This window comes from Argentina silus (assembly GCF_951799395.1).
Source record: "Argentina silus genome assembly, chromosome: 15".
In the NCBI taxonomy this organism is placed as follows: Eukaryota; Metazoa; Chordata; class Actinopteri; order Argentiniformes; family Argentinidae; genus Argentina; species Argentina silus.
The window spans coordinates 7,144,975-7,156,413 of NC_139669.1; the positions used below are offsets into that span (position 1 = coordinate 7,144,975).

General features: G+C 44.4%; 1 protein-coding gene across 1 annotated transcript; it reads right to left on the reverse strand.

The window, feature by feature from the left end:
* Positions 1-2,318: 2,318 nt before the first annotated feature.
* Positions 2,319-10,583, reverse strand: qdpra (quinoid dihydropteridine reductase a). Its single transcript, XM_083686213.1, has 7 exons — positions 10,495-10,583; positions 10,076-10,168; positions 9,387-9,483; positions 8,766-8,906; positions 5,293-5,401; positions 3,899-3,982; positions 2,319-2,452 (listed from the first exon to the last, which is right to left on the reverse strand). Exons 1-7 carry the CDS (start codon positions 10,576-10,578, stop codon positions 2,350-2,352), a joined length of 711 nt encoding a protein of 236 aa, XP_083542339.1. The 5' UTR covers positions 10,579-10,583; the 3' UTR covers positions 2,319-2,349.
* Positions 10,584-11,439: the final 856 nt, after the last annotated feature.

Genomic DNA, 11,439 nt, shown 5'->3' on the forward strand with positions numbered 1-11,439 from the left:
CACACACACACAGGCACCCACACACACGCACAGGCACACACACACACACACACACACAGGCACCCACACACACGCACGCACACACTCACACTCACATTCAATAACAGCAGCAGCTGGGGGAGGGGGATCCAGTTAATCAAGAAATTCATCTCCAGGGGGTTCTTGTTAACAGGACGCGCACACACACACACACACACACACACACACACACACACACACACACACACACACACACACACACACACACACACACACACACACACACACACCATCAGAGCAGAGTGGAGGAAGACTATTAATACTGGGGTACTGTCCATGGTGCTGAATGTAACCTGTCCACACTGGGCTGGCCTTGGGGACAACATATACAATATATACCCCTCTCATCAACAATATATACCCCTCATCAACAATATATACAATATATACCCCTGTCATCAACAATATATACCCCTCTCAACAACAATATATACAATATATACCCCTCATCAACAATATATACAATATATCCTCTTCTCATCAACAATATATACAATATATACCCCTCTCATCAGCTATATATACAATATATACCCCTCTCATCAGCTATATATACAATATATACCCCTCTCAACAACTAGACGACTGTAACTGTAAGACAACACAACTAGATCCTCCTTCCAGTACAATATTGTACATGACGCGACACACCAGCTTCTGCAGCCTCATGACGAGGCAGCTCCTTCAGCTCCTTCAGCTCCGACCGCTATCACGGCAGGCTGTCTCTGATCAGGTGAAATGAAATGCTTTTTACGATAAACACCGGCGCTATTCCCCCGGGCAATCACTCCAGTTACAGCACTATAGCATCACCACAGCTAATGAATGCGCTGGCTGGCTGGCTGGCTGGCGTGGCTACGTGTTGAATGCGCCTCAGGTCCCCATACGTATCTAGATGAATTGCCTCGCCACCCGGAATAAATATACATACATATATATTTATATACGTATACATCAGCAGGAGTCGGTGGGATGGCTTTGTTCTCTCCTATTAATCCCAGGCGTTGTGATTTATTAAAGTGTTCCTGTCACCGGGCGGCACCTCGGCCTTATTACCGCTCCAGCTAACAGGGACAAACAGCCGAGTTTAAGACTAAGGCCCAGTAATAGCCCTATGGTCTATTTATTTGCATTCACATATTTCCCTAAGGCGAAAGGCGGAGGATATATGAGTTGAAGGAACTTGAAGAGCAATATTATGGGTTATTGTTTGTTCAGAGAGCGGAGGGCTATAAAAATCTACCTGTCATAATCCGACTGTTAAATTGAGGTTTTCCCATTTGCCATGGGCGATGGAAATTAGCATTTGCCAAGGTGAAAAAGCAGTATGCTGGGGTCATTCATTTTCCTGCAAGGCTTTAAAGGGATAGCTCACACAAATAACAAAATCACATATTTAGTTCCTTATCCTGAGAGGAGTACATGGACAAGGACAGACTTCAATCCAGACTTCTGTTTATCTGGACACTGTAACTAACAGCTAATTGTTAGCATTTTTAACCAAAACCCAAGGGAAGTGAAGTTAGCATGTTTGAAGTATCATGCTCAAATCACCTCAAAGCCTTTTAAATCAAGTAATTGAGTCTCTTGAGAGAATTTGAGATGATTTGAGCGTGACATTTCAAAACATGTTAACCTTGATGTGTTTGGGGAATAGTTGTTATTAAAGAGTGCCATCTGGTGGTGAAAACATGACTACACACAAGGTGAACATAACAGGATTTTTTTTATTTTGAGAAGGGGTAAAATACCACACAAAATGGTACAAATACAAACACTGCTTGAAAACACTGACAATAGGACTAGGTAAATACACCTTTGTCCTACTGTAGTAACACACACACACACACACACACACACACACACACACACACACACACACACACACACACACACACACACACACACACACACACACACACATAACGTCAAGTATACTAATACAAATACTAATACAAACACACAGTAAGGCCTCTCCACTGAAATGTGTTGTACGTTTGACTTAAGACAGCGGCTTCATCTTTGGGTTCCAGTAATCTCATAGTTATAATGGAGGACCTACATGAAAGGGTTAAACAAACAATACATAACAATGTTTTTCCCACAGTTTTTTGGGTCTACAGCTAGATGGCGCTGTGAGGCTGTTTTTGTGAGGAAACACATGTTCTCTTCCACCCCCCCCCCCTCACCACAATCTCTCTCACTATCCCCTCCTTCCCTCCCTCTCCCCTCCCTCCCTCTCTCCCTCTCTCCTCCCTCCGTATCTGTCACACGTTCTTCCCACGGTCTTCTCCCCCTCTGTGACCGTCTCTACTGTGTGGGCGTGGCCACGGTCTTGCCCCCGGTGGTGACCAGCTGCATCAGACTCCCTGACGCTGGACGCTCCTCTCCCGTGGCCCAGATGAAGAACTTTCTAGAAGACAGGAGACGGGACGAGAGACAGGACGAGACGGTGGAACTTCACTACACTATTTTCACAACGCATTTCACAGTGTTAGCCGTTGCTTTGCAGTGGTGTCCGTTTCATGAAATCAAATCAAACTTTATTGATTCAGCATAACACATTTCAGTTAAATATTGATTTTCAATATAGACCTCTAGTCAAAGTCAACATGATGCTCTATATTTGGGAGTTACTTTCTGCACTGCAGACCCCTCTGTTTGGAACACTCTGACAGACCACTTCAAAGGATCCAGCATGCTCTCCTTCTTCAAACGATCCCTAAAAACTACTGACTGTGCTCTTGTTTTACTTTTTATTTATCTGTCTATTCTTGTTCTCTCCATTGAATGTAGTGCCCTTGAGTACTGAGCAAAGTGCTATACTAAATAAATGCATTATTATTATTATTATTATTATTATTATTATTATTTTTATTACATGATGCCCTGTATTTGGGGTATTTGGGAGTATGAGAACAGCAACAAGTTAATTGTCCTCCCATTTGTTCTTTGTCTATTCCCAGACTCTCATCTGTTTCCACTGTTAATCCACAGGATTAATATCGTCTAACCCCTCTGGGATTATGGAGCTGGATTAAAACCCATCTAATCTCCACAGGGCTGCAGAGAGCTTTGCTTCTACGGTCAGACAGAAACCAACGCTGACTCTACAACACTGCAGTAGATTACAGCACAATACATTGGGTCCTATTGGTATGTGCTGTTACATACCTACAGTACATTGTACTGGTTAAAATGAAACCAGTCAGGAGTATGTAAACTACACACGATTATAGATCAGTAGTCATTAGGTTTTATTAACTAGTTTTATTAATCAGCTGATCAGATTTAGGATCTGAACCCGACATACTGCATCACTGCACCTATTTTGTCTCTCTAAATATTCTTGTCAACAACAACAGCAAAATCATGTCAAAACACAATCGATGCCACATGATTTGCTCTTATTGACTTCCCTGTGTATTCAATAACACCACTATTGCCATCTTCTGGTGGAATACTGGAATTCCAATTTCATGAGGGAATATTGTCAATAGTACTGCAAATGCAAAACCGTGAAACCTCTGTAAAAGCATGTGCTTAACCCTTACCATAACCCTAACCCTAACCCTAACCTTAGGAATGACTATATCTGATGATCAGACCGGTAGACAATTTTTCAAAGATAAAGGTAATATAATATATATGCAAACATATTCAAGGTAACACATATAAATCCCCATACGAAGAGGGGAAATGTCTATGAAATAACTTTCTAAACTATTCAAATTAATGTATCTGATGAACTATATAGCCTATGTTTTAATGTAAAAAAGGGCAATGTACTGTATATTCATAAATATATGTATATATTCATAAATATATGTATATATTCATAAATCCCATCCAAACTCACTCTACTATGAACTCCAGCGGTGTCCAGGAGCCGAAATCAGAGTCAGGCATGAATTTCCTGTTCATCGGCGTATCCAAGGTAACCCTGCCAAATGAAATCAGATAACAGCCAATCAGTGAACAGTGTTCTGGCAGTGGCGTGTGTGTGTGTCTGTGTGTGTGCGTGTGTGTGTGTGTGTGTTTGTGACAGTGTGTGTGTGTGAGTGTGTGTGTTTGTGCGTATGTGTGTTTGTGTGTGTGTGTGTGTATGTGTGTTTGTTTGTGTGTGTGTGTGTGTGTGTGTGTGTGTGTGTTCTGGCGGTGGTAACAATGGCCTGAGGCCTGGTAGCTCTGGATGCGTTTAACAACCAAGTCTCAGTAGCTAAGCTCCTTGTCTGACGATGAACACACACACACACACACACACACACAACACAAGCAGAGCTAAAAAAGCGGAGAGATTACATCTTCCCTATTATCTTGTTTACCTCAGAACATATTCCCACTACAATATACATCCCATATTCTATTCCTATACCACCACCACCATTGGGAGAAGCATAAGACAGTACTGACAGTACTTTGAGTAAGTACAGCAATATTGTATTATTCATGTTGCACTACTAATATGTTTACATACTGTAGTAGTTAGATTGGAAAGACATACCCAAAGCAAGCAACCCTCCTCCCAGAGCAGATGTGCATGGTACAATACTGCAGAAGTGCAAGTCATGGAGCTAATGCTAACCAGATGGGACAGCTAGCTGAGGAGGAGAGGTGGCCCCAGTTTAGCCTCATGTTAGTGGAATGCCACAGAAAGGCAGCCCTGAAGAACCTCCCTCAACAAAACACACTCTGATACTGGCTTCTCATCATGACATTGCAAAATACGGGCCGAAGAAATTTCACAAATTTCACTCCCATAAGCAAACCAATGGGAATCTGTATGAGAAGACCTGCTCTTGAGGGGCATACGGTAGAATCGCAAGTAGAATAAAGTGACATTTACAGAGGTAAAATACAAAGTACAAGGTTTGGTGTGAAAGCAACCTTTCACGACTTGGTACAGTAGATCTCATCAAGAGCTTTCTATTGATGTACCGTATTTATTTTGGCCCAAAATGTCACTTACTGTGCACCCAAGAGGCACATCTACTCCTAGCATTGTGCAATACAACATGCCATTACCTTTATCCATCAGGGGAGAGGCTGGTAGAGGTAGAAATCGGAGGATGGGCTCATTGTCATGAATGGAATGAGGAACCTTAACAACCACACGTGTGTTTTGATACCATTCCTCATTCCGTTCCATGCATGACAATGAGCCCGTCCTCCGATTTCTACCTCCACCAGCCTCTCCCCTGACATCCATAGATGTGAGTGAGAGTGTACTGGAGGGAAGGAGACGAGACTCACGGTAGCAGGGCCACAGCTACGGCCCCAGAGGGAAGACCACTGTCCTCCCCAGCCAGGCTCTGACACAGCTGGTGGACAGCTGCCTTGGCCATGCCATAACCCACCATACCTAGGGAGGGGGGGAGGGAGAGGGAGAGGGAGGGGGAGAGAATTGAGAGAGAGAGAGAGTGAGAGAGAGGGGGGGGGGGACAGGGGGAGATAGAGAGAGAGGGAGGGAGAGAGAGAGGGAGATAGAGAGGGAAGGAGTGAGAGAGATAGAGAGCGAGAGAAATGGAAAGAGAGATAGAGAGAGGGAGAAAGAGGGAGATAGAGATCTTATACAACAGCAGAATCATAAATAAACATTGGAGTAGACACACACGACGAAAACATTCAACATTAGCATTCATCACAAGAGGCATAAAACACACCAAGAGACAACAGCTTATTTATTTACAGAGTGTAATAATGGATGCATTAGAAGGAGCATGACACTGTCAGATGCAATGACACTGTTTATACAAATTCACTATTTATCACGTGCTTGTTCCAATCTACTGTATCTTTGGTTCACAGTCAGTGACAGCTGCATCGTGAGACCAGAGGAACGATTCTCTACTCTTCTCCTGAAGTGGAGTTAAAATGGAGTTAAAAGGAATGGACTGTGGTCCTCTGTGGCTCAGTTGGTAGAGCATGACGCTAACAACGCTTAGGTTGTGGGTTTGATTCCTGCTGGGACCATATATACTGAAATGTATGCACTCGCTGCAATGTAAGTCGCTTTGGATAAAAGCGTCAGGTAAATGGCATTTATTATTATGACTGGTGGAGGGCTGTCTGAGTGTTCCTCCGGGGTTCGACCAGGGGAGGCTGGTGGAGGTGGAAATCGGAGGCCAGGCTCATTGTAACACATGGAATGGAATGATGTATGTGTGTATGTATTGATACCAGTCCTCATTCCATTCCATGCATTACAATGAGCCGGCCCTCTGATTTCTCCCTTCACCAGCCTTCCCTGGTTTGTGGTTACGGCATCTGGAACCAATAACCAAGCCTTTTTTTCCATGTAAACTTGTTTAAAGAATGCAACTCTCTCCTCTCTCCCCACCCCCAAACAAAATGGCAGACATGCCAGAGGTAACTTTGAAGAATGGACCAATGAGAGAAAGGGGCGGAGAAGGAGGAAGCTTGTTCCCGGTTGGATGCTGTTGTTTTCCCCCTACTAGATACTACACTGAGGAACTATTAAGCGTCTTAATGGGGCACATGGTCCAGACTAGGGGTGTGTGTGGAGAGACTGGGAGTTGTAGTTTGTACATAGATATTGGCCCAAATTTTTAACGGCTAACTTTAGCATGGTTGTACCATTGGATCCCATTAAGCCCTAAAGAGGATTTACCAGATCATGTGCAAAATCACCACATGGCGACTTCAAATCAAGGTCATTCGGGGGTTAACCTGACTTCCAAATCCAGGGTCACACGTTACGGTCAAAGGACACTCACATGGTTTACTAACCCTGGTCATGCTAAGAGCCTTTCAGGCCCTCAATGGGATTTCTACAGAGACATCAAACATTAACGATCCCCAACACAGGATCCCGTCCCTCACTACTAGTCATCCACTCCCTTAATTGTGTGCAGTTTTTCCTACACTGATAATATGTATTTTGGGAATTCCTCTGAATCATACATGCGGCATATTGCTGTATGCAGTATACTGTACTTGTTTGATCCTGGTCTGTGCAAATGTATTTTACCTCCAGTTTTATGGAGACATAAATTATGTCTCCATAATTAGACAGTTTAAAACCTTGATAAAGGATCTGTCCTCAGTAGGACCCCCCTGCCTAAATAAAGGTTTATTGTTATTATTATTATTATTTATAATAATAATACAACTGTCTCAGCTGCTTCTGTCACACTGTGTACCTAATGAGAACTCTGGGATTTACGTGACATAAACACACTGAGTTTGTTCATCGCGTAGGATGGACTTTGGAAGAAGAAAAGGCAAACAGAGTCACTCCTGTCAATAAAAACGATACACTAGCCATCCTTTCTAGTACACCAACATCTCATTCATATTTGATTAAACTACAATACACTACAATACAATTATTGAATTATGAGTTTCATAACAAAAACTAAGTCCACCCTGAGGTGGTAATTCCTCAAATTTCCGGGCCTGTGTCTATGTGTAGTACTGTAGTAGACTACAGTAATAGCAACACATCTCTATGGTGACACACACACACACACACCCATCCGTCCGTTCGTCCGTCCGTCCGGACAGAAACACACACAGACACACACACACCCGCCCCGACCCCACCCCCGGACATACACACACACACACACACACACACACACACACACACACACACACACACACACACACACACTATATTCTAACCAGCTCCACATGTAGACCCACAGACCCATTTCAGCTGAGTCATCCTTCCTCCTCCCAGGCTGACAGCCAATCACAGAGCTCAGAGCGGCTAGCGTTCTGCTGTGTCTGCTGATGTGGGGTTTTGGGCAGCCCTAGCAACCCTGCCGATTGTTCTCTGGCCGTCACATGACCAGCGCACACAGAGGGGGCATCACATGGGCCGGTCACACCATCTGCCACACAAAGGGCATGGGTGCTTGCTGGGTACCAGGGGTTAGCGCAAGGGTATCAGTCACATGCAGGGGGCCAAGGCTAAATACCACACACAGCACTGAATGAAAAAACCCTCCGTAGGGAGAATTTATCTCCTCTCCTCCTTCCTTGTTGGGAAACACGAGCTAAAGGGAATAATATAAACTGAAATTCGTATCCTCATCAAACTGTTTTACATTTGATATCATTTGATAGTTCCCTCACCGTAGATCTGGTCAGACTCTGAGTTTGAGCTCCAGACAGAGGTCGGTGACGCACGCTGCTGATGTTTGTTTAGGCTGCCCACAGGGCGGTTAGGTACGAGGGCCAAAACGTCCCCAAACATCAAAGTCCGAATGAAACCGTGATCAGAAACAGAGTCAAACAGGGTGACCATGACAACATAACAAAAGGAAAGTAGGCAGCTAGAAAAATAGCTTTTTTTCTCTCCCTCACAAAAGAGGTATTTCTGTGTCTGTATACCAGTAAATCCATGCATTGTGTGTTTCTTTACATTGTGTTTTTGTAATGTGTCTGACTAGGCCAGTAGCGGCTGGTGGAGGCAGACATCGGAGGACGGGCTCATTGTAATGCATGATACAGTGTTTGACACAATTCCTCATTCCATTCCATGCATTACAATGAGCCCGTCCTCCGATTTCTACCTCCACCTGGTCTCCCCTAGCCTAGGCCTAATGTCTTCTATACAGTTTCAACACCAATATTGTCCAAACGTGAGTCAATTAAGCTTTTCTGAACCTGAATCTGAATCTGAAGTGACTTCCTGGTCTGACACATAAAGGCTTTGTTAGGGTGGGTTAGGGTTAGGGTTATACAGTATGTCTTACCGCTGGTGCCCCCCAGGGAAGCTTTGGCCCCAGAGAGAGTCAGCAGGCCCCCCTGTTTGAGGTGCAGGGAGGCCAGGTGGCTGGAGATGAGGGAGGTCCACACACTCTGCTTCCACATCATGTCAGAGTTCTTGTACAAGTCTGAAAAATGGCATGAGAACACAGGAGAACACAGGAGAACACAGGAAAACACAGGAAAACACAGGGGAGGATGTCAAATACTGTTCACAGGATAAGAACACAACAATGATGACCCAACATCACACCTACAGGACTGACAGATGGTAATACACATAGGCAGTGTGTGTGTGCCAGTGTGTGTATGTGTGTGTCTGTGTGTGTGTGTGTGTGTGTGTGTAGGTGTGTAGGTCTGTGTGTGCGTGCATGCTTGTGCGTGTGTGTGTGTAGGTGTGTAGGTCTGTGTGTGTGCAGGTGTGTAGGTCTGTGTGTGTGCAGGTGTGTAGGTCTGTGTGTGCTTGTGCGTGCGTGTGTGTGTCTGTGTGTGGGTGTAGGTGTGTAGGTCTGTGTGTGTGTGTGTGTGTGCTCGTGCGTGTGTGTGTATATTTTTAGACACATGCTGAGCTGATGGTATCTCTGTGGAGAAAGCTGTTGAACTCTGACCTTTGGAGCTGCAATTTCCTCCCGCCCATCCTCCTGCCACACAGAAGATGGCATCCACTTTCTGTTCCCCTAGCAACTGGGCCACATCTGCCGTCACCTGCAGCATGAGATAACAGCTCACTGAAAGGCCACCAGAGAGTCTGGCTGACTGCGTACATCAACACATGGGTTATTGGAATAGAATTGTCCCATTTCTTATTTGAATATCATTGCTTTGTATATGTAAAATATGTTGATTGTGTTTGCATCTATCACACTAGATGCAAACACAATCAATTCACCAATGTAATGTTTAATAATACTTTTCAAGATATAAAGGATATATAAGTAGAATAAACAGTAGGCAATATTGAAATTCATGACCGTGAGCAGGAATACACAGGAGCCATAGCAACAGGGATATTCATCCAGCCTCTTAGGTAACAGACCGGAAACGGTTTGTTTGACAGCAGGGAGATTCTATTAGCCATAACTGTCATCAGAGACAGACTGGGACAACAAAACGGCTCTGGACGGGGGGCGGGGGGACGGGACGGGACGGAACGGAACGGGACGGGACCAATGGAGAGATGGACTAGTGGGCTACGTCGCCGACCCATCCACCCACAGAGGAATTCTCCCGGTGCTCCAGATGGCCAGTCCGCTACTGACTGTCATCATCACAGACGGACCCGGCGATGTGCGCCTACCTGTCCCGCTTGCTCGGTGAAAGACTCGGACAACTTCACCAGGACGTTCGCGTCCGACTCCTCATTCGCGACGATATCGATGCTGGCAACCCACTATTGATTGGGGGGGGGGGGGGGAAAGAGGCAGAGCAGAATAGAAAATATACAGTAAGTGGCCGATGAAAAACAAAAGCCATAAAATAAAACACAAACTATTTTTTGTGCCAAAATTAGTCTACTAGAACTAAGCCTACTATAATATAGTCCTTTATAAATATATGGCTGCATAACGGCACTATGATGAATGATGATGATGAATCGACTCTTATCCAAGACAAGCATCTATTCAACAAGTGGTCGTTGCAAAACACTGACACAAACAAACAAACAAACGCACACAAATTAGGCTACTGATGTTTTTTGAAAAGAGATTCGCTCACCCATCCTTTAGATTTGAAATGTTGAACGCATTTGGAACCCAATGCGCCTCTTCCTCCGTAAACGATGATCCGATTCTCAGCCATGCTTTCTCCTGTGTGCGCTGATGATGACTGTTCTGTTCCTGCAAACGCGATAGCTAAAGCAGAGAGAGAGAGAGAGAGAGCGCATCAGAGGCGGACCTTAAATCGTCCAACAGGTTTCAAGCTTGGGCCGTTATTTGGCCATCATCCATAAAACAAATGAAACACACACACATACACCTGCTCCCCCACCTCAGCTTTCTGTGTTACAGAGACATGCAGCTCATACAAAGTGTCTTAGTCCCTTTGAGACAACGCATAGATTAATTACAGAATTAGTTATGTATTGAACAACAGCATTTCATTGACTGCAACAGGTGAAGTTGGGTGAAATGCCTGATTTGGTACATTCATGACCTGGACCCAGTAGTTCCCAATGCTAATGTAGTATGCACACACACACACACACACACACACACACACACACACACACACACACACACACACACACACACAAACACACACACTGGATCTGTCATAACAGAAGAAAATTGGCCAAAACAAGGTAGGCTATTTGCTACTTTTCTATTTCCTATGTTTTCTCACAAAATAAAGTATTTTTTTTATACTAGCCTGGCCTGTGTAGTAGGTACACACACACACACACACACACACACACACACACACACACACACACACACACACACACAGCAACTAAATCTGTCACAGCATCACAGCTAATTTGAATGCCATCAAAGCGTTTTCAGAGCAGCCAAACATACCAGAGACCCAATTGCTCGCTGGCAAATTGCTCATTCAAGGAGAAACATTCAAATCAACACCAGAAAATAAGAGAAGAAGAATGTTTAGATAGTGTGGTTTGATGTCACACTCGTTACTACCAGGTAATGCCTGGTCTTACGA

Coding starts and splice junctions, on each gene's coding strand:
- qdpra (XM_083686213.1), bottom strand. CDS start 10,578: ATGGCTGAGAATCGGATCATCGTTTACGGAGGAAGAGGCGCATTGGGT. Junction 5,402..8,765: donor TTCCCTGGGGGGCACCAGCG/GTAAGACATACT, acceptor CCCCCTCCCTAG/GTATGGTGGGTTATGGCATG. Junction 2,453..3,898: donor CCGCTGGAGTTCATAGTAGA/GTGAGTTTGGAT, acceptor CCTGTCTTCTAG/AAAGTTCTTCATCTGGGCCA.